The following is a 19,296-nucleotide window of genomic DNA, read 5'->3' as shown; positions in this document are numbered from 1 at the left end:
CTCCAATAAGTACTCTTTTATGTATCATGATCAAAAGATCAATCTTGTACTGTTAAATCCTAGTGAGGTGAGAGAAGATCAAAGAAAAATGAGAGAAAAATATGATCAAGAAAGAAAAGAAAAAGAAAAAGAAAAGAATGAAAAGAAAAAGAATGATAAAAGAGAAAAGAAACAAAGTTTAATTGCAAAAAAAAGAGATGTGAAAAAAGCAATTGTGTCACACCAGCCTTTGTACTTGCTCTTTTGCAAGGAGGTGCCTTTGCTAACCACTATTTCTAATGAAAAAAAATTGCCAAATTGTGTTGAGTCTCTTTTGCAGGAATTTAAAGAATTGTTTCCGAAAGAGGTGCCAAGTGGTTTACCACCTATAAGAGGAATTGAACATCATATTGATCTCAATCCAGGAGCATCTTTGCCTAATAGGCCAGCATATAGAAGCAATCCACAACAAACTCAAGAGATACAAAGGCAAGTTGCTGAATTGATAAGTAAAGGATGGGTAAGAGAAAGTTTAAGTCCTTGTGCTGTCCCTATTATTCTAGTCCCTAAAAAGGATGGTAGTTGGAGGATGTGCACTGATTGTATGGCCATTAACAATATTACCATTAAATATAGGCATCCTATTCCTAGACTAGATGATTTGCTTGATGAATTGTTTGGTGCATGCTTATTTTCTAAAGTTGATTTGAAAAGTGGATATCACCAAATTAGAATAAGGGAAGGGGATGAATGGAAAACTGCTTTTAAAACAAATTTTGGTTTGTATGAGTGGATGGTTATGCCTTTTGGATTAACTAATGCACCTAGTACTTTCATGAGACTAATGAACCATGTGTTAAGGGAGTTCTTGGGTAAGTTTGTTGTTGTGTATTTTGATGATATTTTGATTTATAGCAAGAACTTAGATGATCATTGCATTCATTTAACGACTGTTTTGCAAGTGCTAAGATATGAAAATTTGTATGCCAACCTAGAAAAATGTGTCTTTTGCACCGATCATGTGATTTTCTTAGGTTTCATTGTGAGCTCTAAAGGAGTCCATGTTGATGAGGAAAAGGTGAAAGCCATTCGAGAGTGGCCTCCTCCCAAAAATGTAAGTGAGGTAAGAAGCTTTCATGGTTTGGCTAGTTTTTATAGGAGGTTTGTGAAGGACTTTAGTACCTTGGCAGCACCCCTCAATGAAATTTTTAAAAAGGATGTTGGTTTTAAATGGGGTGAAAAACAAGAGCAAGCCTTTGCTTCCCTAAAGGAAAAGCTCACCCAAGCACCAATTCTTGCATTGCCTAATTTTTCTAAATCTTTTGAAATTGAATGTGATGCATCTAATGTGGGAATTGGAGCTGTTTTGTTGCAGGAAGGTCATCCACTTGCTTATTTTAGTGAAAAGCTAAAAGGGGCTGCCCTTAATTATTCTACATATGATAAGGAATTGTATTCCTTGGTGAGAGCTCTACAAACTTGGCAACACTACTTGCTACCCAAAGAGTTTGTCATTCATAGTGATCACGAATCTTTGAAACATTTGAAGGGACAAGGTAAGTTGAATAAGAGGCATGCCAAGTGGGTTGAGTTTCTTGAACAATTTCCTTATGTAATCAAGCATAAGAAAGGTAAATCTAATGTTGTGGCAGATGCACTCTCAAGAAGACATGTCTTTCTTTCTACTCTTGAAACAAAAGTTTTTGGTCTTGAGCATATTAAAGATTTGTATAAAAGTGACCTTGAATTTTTTTCAAATTTTTTAGCTTGTGAGCATACTGCCTTCAATGGGTATTTTAGGCACAATGGCTATTTATTTAAAGAAAGAAAACTATGTGTGCCTAAAGGTTCCATTAGAGAATTACTTGTAAAAGAGGCGCATGAGGGAGGACTAATGGGTCATTTTGGGGTTTCTAAAACTCTAGAATTCTTAAAAGAACATTTTTATTGGCCTCACATGAAAATTGATGTCCAAAAGCTTTGTGAAAGATGCATTGTGTGTAAAAAGGCTAAATCAAAAGTTATGCCTCATGGTTTGTATACTCCTTTGCCTGTACCTGAATTTCCTTGGATTGACATTTCCATGGACTTTGTTTTGGGGCTGCCTAGAACAAAGAATGACAAAGATTCTATTTTTGTAGTTGTGGACAAGTTTTCAAAAATGACACATTTTATTCCATGTAAAAAGATGGATGATGCGTGTCATGTTGCTGATTTGTTCTTTAAGGAAGTGGTGCGCCTACATGGCTTACCAAGGAGCATTGTCTCTGATCGTGACTCTAAGTTCTTAAGCCATTTTTGGAGGACTTTGTGGGGAAAGGTGGGTACAAAGTTATTATTTTCCACTACTTGTCATCCCCAAACAGATGGACAAACTGAAGTAGTAAATAGAACTCTTTCTACTCTTCTTAGGGATGTTCTTAAAAAGAATTTAAAAATGTGGGAGGAATGGTTACCTCATGTAGAGTTTGCTTACAATAGGGTTGTCCATAACACTACACAACATTCACCTTTCGATATTGTGTATGGTTTTAATCCTTTAACACCTCTTGATTTGTTACCATTGCCTAACACATCTATTTTGAAGCATAAAGATGGGAAAGCTAAGGCTGAATTTGTGAGAAAATTGCATGAACAAGTAAAATTGCAAATTGAAAAGAAAAATAAAAGTTATGCAAAAAGTGCAAACAAAGGGCGAAAGAAAGTTATTTTTGAACCCGGGGATTGGGTTTGGATACATATGAGAAAAGAGAGATTCCCATCACAAAGGAAGTCCAAACTTCAACCTAGGGGAGATGGACCATTTCAAGTACTTTCAAGGATCAACGACAATGCCTACAAAATAGAACTTCCAGGTGAGTATGGGGTAAGTACTACTTTTAATGTGGCTGATTTATCTCCTTTTGATGTAGGTGATGATGGTCTAAATTCGAGGTCGAATTCTTTTCAAGAAGGAGGGAATGATGAGGACATAATCCAAGACATAAATGATACAATGCAAAGCTTAGGAGGTCCTATGACAAGGGCACATGCAAGAAGAGTCAATGATGCTTTAGTTCACTTCATGATCAAGTCAATAGAATGCATGAGCCAGATTGAAGAAAAAGAGCCCAAGTTTATTCTTATCATCCAAGCATGTGATAAAAGGCCCAATAATGCATAAATAAATAAAAATAAAGGAAATACCAATAACCACACTATAATGGACGAAAATTGCAAGAGAAGTGGTAAATAAAGAATTGCCATTATTCTGCCCTTTCAAGAACCCCACTATCTCTTCTTTATTTTGCACTTTCTTTGTAATAACTCAACCCACTATCATGATAATTAGTGGCTGAAATCCTTTTGTTTTCTTAGGAGTTAATTTTTACTTATTTCATCATCTTAAGCCATTCCTATATAAAGGAGGCATGTATCTTCTTTTTGGATCAATGAATTTTGGCAAGTTTACACATTGTGTAAGTGAGAGTATTTGCTCTTAGGTTCTGGATTGGACCAAAATTGATCTTATCAAGAAATCCTTTTCTTGTGGTGATCCTCATCCATAGGCTTATCATTCTCTCTTGGATTAGAAAGAGTGTGGTGCCCCTTCTACTTAATTCCATTTCTTATTTCTCCTTTATTTCATATCAGTCTCGTTTACTTTATATGCATGTATCAAATTCTGTCATTCTTTCAATTATAAGGCATATTACTTCCTCTGAGTCACAAAAGAATTAATATTCCAAAAGTTAACAAAGTTGTTTTAGGAATTTTGAAGGAAATGCATAACTCTCAAAAGTTAGTGCATATCATAACTTCTCTATCTCTTTCGAATTTCTTGCTAATTATTTATGATTTTCTTTCTTCAGGGTAGTGGCAAGCCTCCCTTGACATCCAAGAAAAGAAAAAATCCTCCTGCTACTGTCATTCTTATCGAAGATGATGAAGAGGATACTCCTCCTACTCCACTCAAGAAGAAACAGAAGAAGAATAAGGCCACAGTTGCCCCTTTCCAACCAAATCAACAACAGGGTGTCGAAACCAACACTCTCCCTCCTCTTCCAAAGAAAACTCCATCCCAACCTTCTAGTGCTGCAGAACTGGAGCGTATTGGAAGCAATGCCTCCGATCTAGAGGTTCAACAGGTATACTTCGACCTTGAGTATTCTATCATTCGGCCAATTTCACATTTCCAATCTAACGTTTCAGTTTCAGGACAAAGCCACCACTCCCCTTATTTCTACTGCCAATCAAAGCGATCCTTCGAGCGACATGAATCCATCTCCTCCTCCGACAGTCAGCGGTGCTATCCGAAACAAAGGCTCTTCGACTGGGGCTCACAATCTTGAAGAAGATAACACTCAGAACGAAGAAGAAACCTCTTCCCCTGTTGAAGATGGTAAAAGGGATTCGAAGAACGTTGACGAGAAGGACTCAACAGGGAAAGAAAACTCTGAGAGTACTTCTAGTGATTCTCCCACCAGGGTTGCGTTCCCTTCAAATGATGTTGATGAGGACGATCAGGATTCAGACAAAATTGAGGGGTATTTTTGAGAAGATGAAGACATAAATATGGGAGAAGCTGATGCTGAGGGGAATCAAACTGGAACTAGGAATGCCAATGTCGATACAATCTCAAATCCCACTAAAGTTCGACCATCCATCACCCAAACTTCACCCACACCACTTACTGAGGAAGAGAAAATATCTTTAAAACCAAATGATCCCCTCAAGTATGTGAGGTTAATGATGGCTCAAAGAGAGTCTTCTTTAGAGCAAAGTGTTTCTGGAGCTTCAACCCAATTTGGTGCTAGTGCAAACGAAGCATCACATGACGAACTCCTTCAGCAGGTGAAGAAGACAGTTTTTGACGTAAATCTCTTTGATGAGTTAAAGAATAATGTGGGGGTGAGCTTTAGCATAAAGAAGCTGATAAGCAAAATTAACATCACTGCTTGCCCCACTGATGTAGGTGAAGCCCTTATTGACATTCAAAACCTCATTGACCAAGTGTCTGCTGAATATCATAGGGAGGTGGATGCCAAAGCTAAGCTTCTATCGACTGAAAAAGCTCAAGCCATTGAATTTGATAATGCCATTCGAACTTCACAAGCTTCTGAGGAATTAACCGCTTCCAGAAAATCAGCCCAAGCAGAGTTCGACACTTACACTGCTTCAATACGCCTCTGGGAATCTCATATTGTAGAATTGCAGCAAAAGATTTCTGATGCTAAGGCGAAGCAGACTGCTATCCGAGGCTTGGATAATACTGAAGCTGATGATCTGGCAAAGCAAAGCGTGGACCACGTCGAAAAAGCTACGACAATGAACGAAGATATTGCACGCCTCAGAGGAGTTCAAGCGGCTGTTCAGTATAAGATTGGCTTGGCGAAGAAGAAATATGATCGAATGAGGGCCACCATTCCTTTTTGATTTCCTCCTGTATTTGCTTTGTTCGATTCTTGTTTACTTGTAACTTGATTCAGACGAAAACCAATTTGGCACATATTTTGAATTTAAATATCTTCTCCATTTTGGTCATGATAGTTCTTTACTTACTATGCTGTTATGATTCTAACTTCGTGCATAAATGGTTTATACCTCTTTAAGTATTTTCCATTTACTTTTAGGATCCTTCGATCCTCTGCTAGTTCTTCTATTTCGTATGCATTGTTTGAAAAGGCTTTTAGAATTCGAAAAGGTCCTTCCCAATGTGGAGACCATTTTCCTAATGCCTTATTCTTTCGATCCATAGGCAATATGACTTTCTATACTAAATCATTCATAGTAAAAGTTTTAGCTTTGACCCTCTTATTGTATGCCCTTGCTACCCTTTCCTTCTGTCTTCTTAACACTTCTAACGCATGTAACCTTTCTTCGTCCAAATCCACCAGCTCATTTATCATCATTTCCCAATATAAATCAGATGGGATTTCTCCTTGTCTTTGGATTCTCACTGATTGTAAGTAGACTTCGACAGGTAGTACTGCATCATTTCCAAATGTAAGCTGGAAATGTGTAGTGTTAGTGGCTTCTTTAGGAGAGGTTCGACAAGCCCAGAGTGCTTGGTCTAGGGTTTTGTGCCAATTTTTTGGCTTTTTCCCTACATGCTTTTTTATTAGCCCAATTATCACTTTGTTGGCTGCTTCAACTTGCCCATTGGCTTGAGCATAATAGGGTGTGGATGTTAATAATTTGAACCCCATTTCCTTCGCAAATTCTTGCATCTTTCGACCAGTAAAGACTGATCCTTGATCTGTTGTTATACTTTCTGGGATTCCAAATCTGTATAAAATTTGCCTTTGAATGAATTTGATAACAGTCTCTTGGTCCACGTTTACTAGAGGTACTGCTTCGACCCATTTAGTGAAATAGTCAATTCCTACAAGTATGTATCTTTGACCTTTGGATGAATGGCGTATAATCTCACCAATTAGATCTAATGCCCAACCTCTGAAGGGCCAAGGCTTAATAATTGTATGAAGTTCACTTGCAGGAGCATGTTGAATTCCTGCGTGTATTTGACATTCTTGGCAACCCTTAGCAAACTCTATACAATCTTTTAACATGGTGGGCCAATACATTCCATATCTGAAAAACAAACATTTCATCTTATGACCCGCCTGATGTGCTCCACAAGCTCCACTGTGTACACTGGATAATGCCAAGTAAGCTTCGCTTTCTCCTAAGCATTTCAACAGGATCCCTTCAGGGGTTTTCTTGAATAACTCATTCCCTATCAATATATAAGATAAAGCCCTGTATTTGGTTTTTCTTTCCGTGTCTATCGAAGGGTCCTTGAGATAATTAATAATTGGATTCCTCCAGTCTGTATCTATCAAGGTATCAATGGCCAATACTTCAAACTCCTCTTTGTTATCATATCCTAACTAGGTGCTTTCCAAATCCGTCGGAGATAATCTGGCAGCCATTGCCTTTCCTCTTACTTCGATAAGCTCTTATAGCTTTTCTTTTGAAATTCTATACCCTGAGGCTATTTGTGCTAAGTCATTAGCCTCTTGGTTTTTTATTCTAGGGACATGTTTTATGTCGACGTATTCGAATTTTTTGAGTAACCTATTTGCAATGACGAAGTACATAATCAAATTTTCTTTTATACATTTGTACTCCTTCGTCAGTTGCTTGATTACTAATTCTAAATCTCCTTTAATTTTGACCCTAGTTGCCCCCAATTTCAACAAAGCCTCAAGTCCTGCAATAAGAGCTTCATATTCTGCTTCGTTGTTAGAACAAAGGGGACCTTCAATTCTATATTTGATTTTTGTTGGAATTTTGTCAAGAGAAATTAACATTATCCCAACCCCACTTCCATTCTTATGAGTGGAACCGTCGAAGAATAATTTCCAAGGTTTCAACTCAAATTGAAATTGAGGATTTTCAACCAGTGCATGGTCTACAATAAAATCTAATACTATTTGTCCCTTCATTGCCTTTAAAGGCATAAAAGTTAAAGAGTATTCAGTGAGCGCTAAAGCCCATTTTCCAATTCGACTATGCATTATTGGCTTAGATAACATATACTTGATGACATCAAAATGCGAAGAGACGTATAAATCAATAGGTTTTATATAATATTTAAGTTTAGTACAAGAGAAATGCAAACAAAGACACAACTTTTCTATTGAAATGTATCTAGTTTCTGCAACATTTAAAACCATACTAAGGTAGTAAATGGCTCTTTCGACGCCATCTTCATTCTCTTGTGCCAACATGCTACCTATGGTAGTGTCGGAAGCTGATATATACAGTCTCATAGGCTTCTTTCCACACGGTGGTGCCAAGATAGGAGGATTCGTCAGATAATGTTTGATCTTGTCGAATGCCTCTTGGTGTTCATCATTCCATTCGAACTTGCCTTGTTTCAGGCGCAGAAGGGGAGAGAAGGCTTGAGTTCGACCAGTTAAATTCGAGATGAATCTTCTTAGGAAGTTTATCTTTCCTAATAATAATTGCAGTTCCTTTTTGGTTGATGGTGCTTTGGTCTCCATAATAGCCTTCGTCTTGTTCTGATTGATTTCTATCCCCTTTTTGTGGACCACAAAGCCCAGGAAATCTCCAGCCTGTACAAAGAATGCACACTTAAGAGGATTCATTTTTAAGCCATGTTTTCTCATTCTTTCGAATGATTGGCTGAGATGGGATAGATGGTCTTCATCCGACGTGGATTTTATCACAATGTCATCTATGTATACTTGCATGAATGTCTCTATGTAATCATGGAATATAGAGTTCATTGCTCGCTGGTATGTTTCCCCAGCGTTTTTTAGGCCAAAAGGCATGACTATCCATTCATAAGTGCCTATTTCCCCTGGACATCGAAAAGCTGTTTTAGAAACATCTTCTTCTGCGATGAAAATCTGGTTATAGCCAGAATATCCATCAAGCATGCTGATATACTCATAGCCTGCGGCTGAGTCAACCAACATCTCTGCCACAGGCATTGGATACTCATCCTTAGGGGTTGCTGCATTTAGATCATGAAAATCTATACATACTCGCAAAGAGCCCTTTTTCTTGATAACAGGGACAATATTAGCAATCCAATCGACATACCTTGTGGTCCTGATGAAGTTGCAACGAAGAAGTCTTTCGACCTCTTTTTTGATCTTTGTGAGGATTTCTGGTGCGAATCTTCTTGGAGTCTGCTTGATGGGCTTCTTGCCATCCTTTATAGGCAGCTTTAATTCGACCAGGTCCCTCTTCAAACCAGGCATCTCGTTGTAATCCCAAGCGAAGCAATCTTTGTTCTTCCTTAGTAATTCAATCACTTTCACTTTCAACTTGGGGTCCAGTTTAGCGTTGATGTAGGTAATTCTTTTTTCACTTCCATCTCCGAGATCAATCTCTTCGAGAGGATCTTGCGCTAACATCTTTGCACCTGACGTTACTGGATCTTTTTCAAATCCCAGAGGCTCTTCGTCATAGATGGCGTCCAACCTCTGTTCTGCTGGTTCCACAGGTACTTATTCGTCAGGGGGTTTTGGTTCAAAGAATTCCCCTGGTCCTGTATTACAGATTTCACTATATGTGGCTTTGTTAGCCATGTTTGTTATCTCGGCTTCGAGAGCCGTTTGTCTTTTGTTCTCAGCCATGTAGGCCGAAATCTTTTCGAAGAAAGAAGTCTCAATCATAGTACAGGTCTTCATCCCAGCCTGTTGGCCGTATCTCAGATGATTCTCCTATTTCTGGGTCTCCCATAATCTCTCTATCCCACTGGAAGCCATTTGGGTGGAGAGTCAAAAAGTACAAGGCATTTTTATTTGGGGCGTAGCCTTCTTCTGCAGGGTAACACGGTGCTATGTGTGCCAAATTTCTGTCGAAGTTTCTCTTGTCCACATGGTTTACTTCTGCCCTGAAGTAACTTTGGTTGGCTTCGACATTCTCTACCACGCCATCTTCTCTCCAGATAGATATTCTTTGATGCATAGTCGAAGGGACCTCTCCTACTCCATGTATCCACTCTCTCCCCAGTAGTAAGTTTTAATTTTCTTTTGCAGGTATTACCATAAACATCGTTGGTCTTGTGATTGACCCAACAGTTAAATCCACATGTATGACGCCCAGCGTCTGTCCTATCTTTCCTTCATAATTTGACAGCACCATGTTGTGAGGTTTGACGTCAGTGTCGAACATCCCTATCTTTTTCAACATGAATTGGGGCATCAAATTGACGGCTGCTCCCCCGTCCACCAAGACTTTATTCACTCCCACCTGTCCAACTTTGGCCCTAATGTATAGGGGTTTGAGGTGACTCTGCATCCCCTGGTGTGGCCTTTCGAACATAGCGTTCTGTTCTTCGACAGCACCACTGTTCAGAACATAATAACACGCTGGTTGGTGCTTTTCCATCTTTGCAGCGCCCGCTTCCTCAATATCTTCGACCTCTATTTCCTGGTTATACTTGTGCGGCAAAACTGAGACCACGTTACAATTCATATTCACGGAAGACACTCCGTCGGACTCGAAATCATCTGTGAGCATTTCCTCTTCTTTTGCTTGTTCCTTTTGCACCTTCTGAGTTATGTTTTCTTCTGGAAATAACTTTCTTCCTACGGGTGGTTTGGTCGAATCCATGATATTTGGGGGATTCTTGACGCTGCTGGATTCTCTAGTTTCTTTTTGATTCATTTCTCTTTCTGCTTTCCTCATCCTTTGATGCCTTCTCCATTGGGATCTCGACATGGGGTTCTTCCCTTTGTAATTTTCCAACCTGATAGCCTCTCTTTTGGACGCGTGAAATTGTCTTCTGTACGCCCACGAGGTCCTTCCTCCATCTTCGAAACTCCTCCATTTTCCTTTCTTTGGTCCCGCTTGAGTCCACTTGTCCTCAGGGACTTCTGCTGGCAATTTAAACATGACTCTCTTCGCCCTTGGATGAGGGCTATCTGGTCTCCTAGGTGCTCCCCTCTTGTCGAAGCTATACATGTTTGGATTTCCTCCATGTCTGTCCCAACCATGGTCGTATGGGATTCTTTTGAATGCTTCAGCCAATTCTCTTTTATACACTGCCCCACACCTGGGACACATTAAACATTCCGTTTCATATTTGTAGCATCGCACAATGAAACCCAGAAGGCTTTCTCCTGGTGTGGGATACACCTTCTGCAATTGGCTTTCTTTCCTCCAGTTTCTCTCTGTCTTTGTCCGTTGCCATCTCTCGTAATCTTCAGCCACCCTTCGAGAGATCTTGATGCTGCATCTTGGGCACAATAACATATCAACACTCTTTTTGTGACATCTCCAGAGATACTCGCGTAGGCTTTCGTTGGCTTTGGGATAGCCAAACTTCATCCCTTCCTGCTCCATCTTCAAACATTCATCAACTTCCTCCATTTCTGGGGAAATTTGCTTCAGGTCTACCATGTTGACGCCCAGACTAGCGTCATCAGTGATTGAAATTGCTTCGAACTTCTTTCTTAGGCCCTCAGTAGCCTCGGTTGTTTTCCCTTTAAGATCTTTGTCGCAGCCTAAAAAAATATAGTGCGAAAAAACAACCGGCGAAAAAAGAAATGACAGAAGAGTCGCCACCGTGCGTTATTTATCCCAAAGGAGGGAAAGGAAACGCTCGAAGTAAACCTGGAGAAAGGAAAGGAAAAGACAAGGTCTCGCAACCAAATCTTGGGTTCGGGAGTCGATTATGCGGAGGGAAGGTATTAGCACCCCTACACATCGGTAGTACTCTAAGGGATCCACTCTTGTTGTTCTTGTCTAAAGGGTGTGTGTTTATCTAATATACTATTTACTAAAAGAGGGTCAAAAGAAAATGACTCGCACGGATGTCGCATCCATTGCATACGTATCTCATCTGAGTATGAGAATCAGAGTCTTCGTAGCTCGGCTACCTATGGGTTAAAGAGAAGTGTGTTCGCTAAGACATCGCGTCTTATGCCTAAATATCTCATCTGAATGAGAATCAGAGCAAACCGTAGTTCGGCTAACTACGGGAACAAGGGTCTCGATTGCAACTAGGGCAAGAGAAAGGGAAAGTCTCGATCGCAACGAGGGCGAGAGAAAAGAATCGCAACAAAGGCGAAAGCAAACAAAGATTAGTTGTTAGTTGTTAGTCAGAAACTCGACAAGACATCACATCTTGTGCCTACGTATCTCATATGGACATGAGAATCAGAGTTGCCGTAGTTCAGCTACATAGGGATTGCCATCTGAACATGGACTTACAAAGGAGGACACCAGTTGTGTCAAAGGAGAGTGGGAAATGTGTTCACGTCCTAGCAGTAGGTGTCGCAGCTCGCTAAATCGAGTCTTAGGCAGTTACCTCTTTGCAATAGAACGGATTGACATGCCACAGGACCGGAGACGCACAGAAGGTCTAAAAAAATGGGGAAGCTCTTCCCTAGAGTTGTCATGCAATGTGGACCTAAGTGTTAGGATTTACAAATTGGAATCTACCTAATGTTAGCATGCAAAGAATAAGGGAATTCTACCTATGTTATCATACAAAGGGTTATACCTAATGGGTGCTACCTAAACGGATCAAGAATCGATGAATGGAGCAAGAAAAGGAGTGGGGTAAAGGGTAGATGGCGATGCATGAAGCAATCGACTTACAAGAGGTAGATGGCGATGCCTGAAGCAATCGACTTACAAGAGAAATGGCGATGCATGAAGCAATCAACTTACAAGAGAAATGGCGATGCATGAAGCAATCGACTTACAAGAGGTAGATGGCGATTCCTGAAGCAATCGACTTACAAGAGAAATGGTGATGCATGAAGCAATCGACTTTCAAAAGGATGGATGAATACGTGCTGGTTATGTTAAGTTTGGAAAAAATGATTACTCGACGTTGGATCGAGGTTTTGATCTTGTTTTGAAATGGTTATCGGATGTTCATTTTATTTCTGGTATTAACAGATGAATAAAGAATGAAAGAATAAACATTATATACTTCATGGGAGAGGGGTACATTTGTTATGAATGGGGGTTGTTCATGGCAATCAAACAATAATAATATATGCCTCATACACCATACAAGTAGGCAACAGTTAATCAAACAATAAGATATATAATCAAGTATATGATCAAATCAAATAATCAAAGAATGAAATGAATGAGCATTACACAATGTATGAGAAGTATAAACATGTTAAACAATCAAACAATAAAGGCATGGATGAAAGAGACAAGTATAAAAAATATCAGATGAATCAGACAAGTGAAACTATGCACACAAAGAATCAATGAACAGTTTAATCGGGAAATGATGCAAGGATCAAATAAAATCAAGATGAAAGGCCTCTAATATGTGGCATATGAGATGAACAAGGGAGGATCAAAAGATCTCCTCAATTGCCCTAAGCAATCCCTTAGTCAATCATCAATCATAGAAAAGTCAACTGAAAAGTCAAGTCAACTTGAAAATTATCAAATAAATAGTAAATTAATCAAGAAAATTATGAAAAATTAAACTAACTAAGGTGGGGTCAGGACATCATCATCCCCCAAAAAGATTTAAAAAATAAGGAGAATTAGTGTGTCAATTAATTGAAATAAAAACAGAAGTCAAATGAAAAGTCAACCGAGCAAACTAGGTCAAAAATAAATCCAAAATAAATAAAAAATGGGAAATAAAATTCCAATAAAAGGTCAGGTTTACCGTGAGACATTGGTCAACCCTCATCCCAAAAATCAGAAATTAAAAATAATTCTAAGTTATGAAAATAAAATAAATGAAAATATGTGTGTCAAAATGAACTATTTGAAATAAATAATTGAAATAAAATACTAAATTAAATAAATATGGAAATAAAAAATAAAATAAATTAAATTAAACATTAAGAAATGTGAAAAGTATTTTTTTGTATTTTTATGAATAAATAAAAATATTTTTAAGAATTAAAAACAAAACAGCAAAATAAAAGTGAATTAAAAAAATAAAAATAAAGAATGAAAATAAAATGGATAATGGGCCCGAATGTGGGATGCTGATAGCGGATGTTAAGGAAGCCCAGCCCACGTGATATCCAGCGTGGCAACAGCGTGACATGAATAAAAATGTTCATTAAAAAAAATAAACATGTCACTTGGACATTCATCAAGCGGTCCAATTATTTTTAAACACTAAATGACAAAACGGAGCGGACGGTTGAGATCAGAAAGGCCACACGTGATCTGAGGGCTGTGAGGACGACACATCATCGTCTCTCCATGTAACATGCAAAAGCCCTAATAACATGCAGCAATACACGAAAACGCGAACAAATTTTCTCCAACTTCCAACCAAAATATCTCATGCTATGGTGCTCCAAATGAGATGATACAAAAAGCAAAGTTCAAGTTTGAAATGAGTAGAACACAGTGGTGCTTTGTTTCGATGAAAATAATGGCCTTGGCATGTAGAAAAGTGAACGACAAGGTGGCTTCATGAACATGGATACAACAAAAATTAATGTCACAAAACTCCAACTTAATGAACATGTCTCATGTTGAGGGATTCATGGACAAACATGACATATTATTTACATGGAAAATAACATGATAATGGACATGGCAATGGCATAATATTAGAAAAAAACAATGAGAAGCAATAGCATAATGGTGAGCATAAAGAGTTATTCATGTCCATGGAAGAAGGAGTGAAAGCTTACCTAGTGGATAAAAGGTCCACTGCCCCTTGAAGATGGAGGGATGGAAGGAAAATGAGATGCTCTTTGAAACTTCAAGAACTTGTGAAATGGAAATGGGATGACACTTGATCTTTCTCTCTTTGCCTTGCTTATCTCAAAATATCACAGCCACCGCCTTTCAGATTAGGGTTTAGAAGCTTTAAGTATGTAGGGTTTGAAATGTTTAATGGGCTTGAAATATTTGTTTGGATTCATGAACATGTGTGAAAATGAGGTGTGAAAAGAAATGGCTAAATATGGCAAAACTTAAGTGAGTGAACATAAAGCAAATGGTCAAATGAAGTAAAAAGTGTGTTGGTTGGTTTTATGGTCTGATTTGGTTTAGCTTGTGCAACACAAAAATAGTCCAACAGGGTGACTTTAAGACCTTGTATCTTGATGAGTATGTAACCAAATGGCAAGGCAAAGCAAACAGTAGAAAGAGGGCATGGAGCTTAACATTTTTCATTTTGAACACAAATTGAAATGATGAGTGGAAAGAGGTGAAAAATGGTCATAAAGTGCAAGTCTCACAACTGCAGAATGGTTGGGTCAGTTTGGCCTAAATGTTGTCAAAAAATTCAGTCCATGATGCCAACTTTAGATGAGTGTATCTTTCAAACCAATTATCCAAATGGGATGATTCCAAAAAGGTGTGAAAGAGGACATGTTAAGGTACAATTGTCATGAAGAAAGTATTTTCAAAAAATGCCTTGAAGTGCAAGAAATATGGCCCATAAGTCTTGACAAATCTTGCAAATTTTGGACTTAGAAAATTTTCTAAGTGTCCTAAAATAATGTCTCACTTTGACCAAGCATAACTTTCTCAATTTTAATCCAAATGAAACAGACTTTATATCTATAGAAAGGTTGGATCAAGAGGAACAACTTTCATTTTGGAGAAATTTTCAAATGGAGCTTTCATCTTGATGGAAAATTGGCTTAAAGTGGGTGCAAAAACCATGAAAACTTGCCTTAAATGGAAAGTCAACTATTTCTAAATTTAGTAACTTTTCCAACTCCTGATTAAATGATGAATCCATGATACAACCTTGATCAAATTTCACATGTAGGCTCCCTTAGGCATGAATTTTGAGATTGCACTTTAAAAATGTCAGGAGTTGACTTTTCTGGCCCCACAGTTGACTTTTCCCAAACTGTCTAATTCCCGATTCCATTGATCAATTGAAGCACCTCTTGCTCAAATAAAGAGTTTATTTTTTGTAGGTAGACCCTTGTGGACATATGGAGGGCCATGGAAAAGAGTTTCACCCAAGGAATCAGAAATAAACCGATTTTATACCAAACCCTAGTTTTAGGGCAAAAATGATCAAGAATTGATTGCATTGATTGCCAATGGATCTTTCTGAGATAAATGTGAGTCTTCCTAGACCAAGATGCCTCTCCAATCATGACATGAATGAGACCCCTTTTCTTCCCACCAAACATTGTCTGTTGCAGATAGCCATGAAACCCTAATTTCTAATTAAATGCAGATGCACACTCTGAGAGCTCTGAATCTTCCACTGATGAACTGAGGACCATAATAAGACATATGGAACCCCTTGAGACCTTTGAGACTTGTATACATAGAAAATGAAGTCCAAATCTCAATTTTGCTTTGTGTGGGCTCCTTCTGTTAAGGAGTGATCAATCAAACCCTGATTTCCCAAGTCACTAATGCAGTATGCAATGAGTATGACCTAGTATGATGCTAATGAAATGTAAGACACAATCCCATGCTTCCAAGAAAAATGAAGGGTACATTTTGGGGTATTACAACTGCCCCTATTCAATCTATTGGAGACCCGAAAGGAAGATAGCGACGACTTTCGCACTTTCGAGGTATCAAGGAATTGAATACAATAAAAACCCGGAAATTTACACTGAAGTGAAATGAAGTAACAATGCCTGTCAGAATCGGCAAAGAAGTGGTCTTGAAAAAGAATCTGTCTGGTACGGTGAGAATCGGTCTGAACATCGAAAAAGAATGGTAGTCTAAATACCAAAATAAATGGTCACAGAGAAATAACCCACGGCCTGAACGCCGCTCACCAGTCTGAATACTGGAAATGACTTCGATCTGAGCATCGGAAGATATGAGATTATTAACATCGGTCTGAATACCGGGAAACTGGCATGAACGCCACTTCGGTCTGAATACCGGAAAATTGGCCTGAATGCCACTTCGTTCTGGCTACCGGAAACTGGCCTGAATGCCACAAGTTGCATCGACCTGAACGTAGGAAACTTCTTCGATCTGAATATCGGAAACTGGCCTCAATGCCACTTCGGTCTGAATACCGGAAAACTGGCCTGAATGCCACTTCGGTCTGAATACCGGAAACTGGCCTGAACGCCACAAGTTGCGTCGACCTGAACATCGAAAACTTCTTTGATCTGAATATTGGAAACTTGGCCTGAATGCCACTTCGGTCTAAATACCAGAAACTGGCCTGAATGCCACTTCGGTCTGAACTCCAGAAACTGGCCTGAATGCCACAAGTTGCGTCGACCTGAACGTCGGAAACTTCTTCAATCTGAATATCGCAAACTTGGCTTGAATGCCACTTCGGTCTGAATACCGAAAACTGGCCTGAATGCCACTTCGGTCTGAATACTAAGAAAATTGGCCCGAATGCCACAAGTTGCGTCGACTTGAATGTCGGAAACTTCTTCGATCTGAACATCGGAAAATTGGCCTGAATGCCACTGCGGTCTGAATACCGGAAAATTGGCCTGAATGACACTTCGGTCTGAATATCGGAAATTGGCATGAATGCCACAAGTTGCATCGACCTGAACGTCGGAAACTTCTTCGATCTGAATATCGGAAAGTTGGCCTGAATGCCACTTCGGTCGGAATACCGGAAACTGGCCTGAATGCCACTTCGGTCTGAATATCGGGAAAATTGGCCTGAATGCCACAAGTTGCGTCGACCTGAATGTCGGAAACTTCTTCGATCTGAACATCGAAAAATTGGCCTGAATGCCACTTCGGTCTGAATACCGGAAAATTGGCCTGAATGCCACTTCGGTCTGAATACCGGAAAAACTGGCCTGAATGCCACTTCGGTCTGAATACCGGAAAATTTCATGCCTGTCAGCATCGGCGGAAATAGGAAAAATGATAATTGAGGCGGCATGTGGGCCAACGACCTATGCTAGGGATAATAAGTCATGAACAACCTTCAGTCTGAGTACTGGAAACAAGGAAATTTGCTGGGGAGATGATCATAATCTTCTGGACCCAGGAAATGTTGTTGGAGGTACACAACATAATAAACTCTGTGGGGAAAGGACCGGTCACGCGGTGTTCTAGCAATAACGAAATACCGAGACTCTGACTGGAGAGAGAACGACACTGAAAGCTTGCTGCTGAGGAAGGCGACGGTGGTTCTGGCAACCATAATCTGCGAGAGAGACGACTCAGCAGGGGAAGCAAACACTGATACGGTACCGAGATTCTGCTTCAAGAAAAGAGATCATGGATCTAGCGTCGAGATCATCGATCTGGCATCGAACTCTAAGGAGTATCCGCTTCTACTGGGAAGATACAATCTGGCACTATCAACTCCGCTGGGGATATACAGTCTGGCACGGTCAACTCTACTGGGGAGTGTATAATCTGAAATACATGCTTGGGGAAGCACAGTAGTGAGAACTGTTCGGGATTGAAGAATCCAATGCTTGGATCAGCTCTATTCTGAATAGACGATCCAAGGCACTTGAAATTTACGGCAATTTTAAATGTTTATTGAGCATGTACCTGTAAAGGCTCTTATGTTTCATGATGCAATGTTTATCAAAAATTCGGGCGTCATTTTTGCAAACAAAACAGTAAAATGAAAATGAACACAGAGATATATTGAATAACATGATTTCATTGATTGAATGGCCTTTGAATAGGCATTTACATCAGGAAGCAATCCCTGGAAAGAGGCAATCGCACAAAAGATAAAAACAGAAATTAATCTAATGGCAATGTGAAGTGGATTTCTATCGGGTTCCAATTCTGCTATGACTCGCTCGTCTTCAAGATCCTCCAGATGATCAGCCTTCTGAAAAAGGTGATTGGACTGTTTCTTATCCTTTGAAAGTTTCCAGTTATCGACATGAGATGAGATTCAGAACTACTCAGAACGCAGTCATTCGCTTAATCCCTAACTTTTTCCTGGATCGCCCTTTCAGGTTTTCAATCCACCGGGATACCCATTTTTGCCTAAGTTGCCTTTTCAGGTTTTCAACTTACCGGGTGTACAATCTTTTTATTTTTAATCCCTAACTTTTGCCCGAACCTTATTTTCTTGGTTCACCGGGATGCCCATTTTTTGCCTGGACTATTCTTTTTATTGTCCAACGGGTCTATGTTATGCGAAGTATTTTTTAACTGCGTCTGAGTTTATAGGGGAAGTGAAGTCTTCACCATCCATAGTTGCAAGCATTAAGGCTCCACCATCAAAAATCTTGGTGACAATATATGGTCCATCGTAGTTAGGAGTCCACTTGCCCCTGTGATCTGTCTGAGGAGGAATGATCCTTTTCAAAACCAAATCTCTGACTTGGAAGCACCGAGGACGCACTTTTTGATCAAAGGCTCTCTTCATCCGACTCTGATACAAATGCCCATGACAAATGGCTGCCATTCGCTTCTCTTCGATAAGACTCAACTCGTTGAACCTTGTCCGAATCCATTCAGCTTCGTCTAACTTGACATCCAACAAGACTCTTAGAGAAGGAATCTCCATTTCAACAGGTAGGACTGCTTCCATACCATACACAAGGGAGTAAGGGGTTGCCCCGGTCGATGTACGTACTGAAGTGTGGTACCCATGCAAGGCGAAGGGTAGCATCTCATGCCAATCTCTATACGTAACGACCATCTTCTGCATAATCTTCTTTATGTTCTTGTTTTCTGCCTCAACAGCACCGTTCATCTTAGGACGATAAGGGGAAGAATTATGATGTTGAATGTTGAAGTTCTGGCACAACTCCTTCATCATTCTTTTATTGAGATTAGAACCATTATCAGTAATGATTCTTTCGGGAACCCCATAACGACAAATGATTTCTTTCTTAATGAATCGGGCAACCACATGTCTGGTGACCTTCGCGAATGACGCTGCTTCGACCCACTTGGTGAAATAGTCGATGGCAACAAGGATGAAGCGATGCCCATTGGAAGAAATTG

The 19,296-nt window shown here is 39.5% G+C and overlaps 1 protein-coding gene across 1 annotated transcript; it reads left to right on the top strand.

Annotated features, from left to right (window-relative positions):
- Positions 1–3,410: 3,410 nt before the first annotated feature.
- Positions 3,411–4,515, top strand: LOC127094222 (uncharacterized). The gene is made up of 3 exons (XM_051033081.1): positions 3,411–3,437; positions 3,831–4,106; positions 4,171–4,515. Exons 1-3 carry the CDS (start codon positions 3,411–3,413, stop codon positions 4,513–4,515), a joined length of 648 nt encoding a protein of 215 aa, XP_050889038.1.
- Positions 4,516–19,296: the final 14,781 nt, after the last annotated feature.

The sequence above is a fragment of the Lathyrus oleraceus genome, chromosome 6 (genome assembly GCF_024323335.1).
Source record: "Lathyrus oleraceus cultivar Zhongwan6 chromosome 6, CAAS_Psat_ZW6_1.0, whole genome shotgun sequence".
Taxonomy (NCBI): Eukaryota; Viridiplantae; Streptophyta; class Magnoliopsida; order Fabales; family Fabaceae; genus Lathyrus; species Lathyrus oleraceus.
This window is presented reverse-complemented; position numbering and strand designations above follow the sequence as displayed.

Coding starts and splice junctions, on each gene's coding strand:
- LOC127094222 (XM_051033081.1), top strand. CDS start 3,411: ATGAATTTTGGCAAGTTTACACATTGT. Junction 3,438..3,830: donor TTGGCAAGTTTACACATTGT/GTAAGTGAGAGT, acceptor TTCTTTCTTCAG/GGTAGTGGCAAGCCTCCCTT. Junction 4,107..4,170: donor CCGATCTAGAGGTTCAACAG/GTATACTTCGAC, acceptor CTAACGTTTCAG/TTTCAGGACAAAGCCACCAC.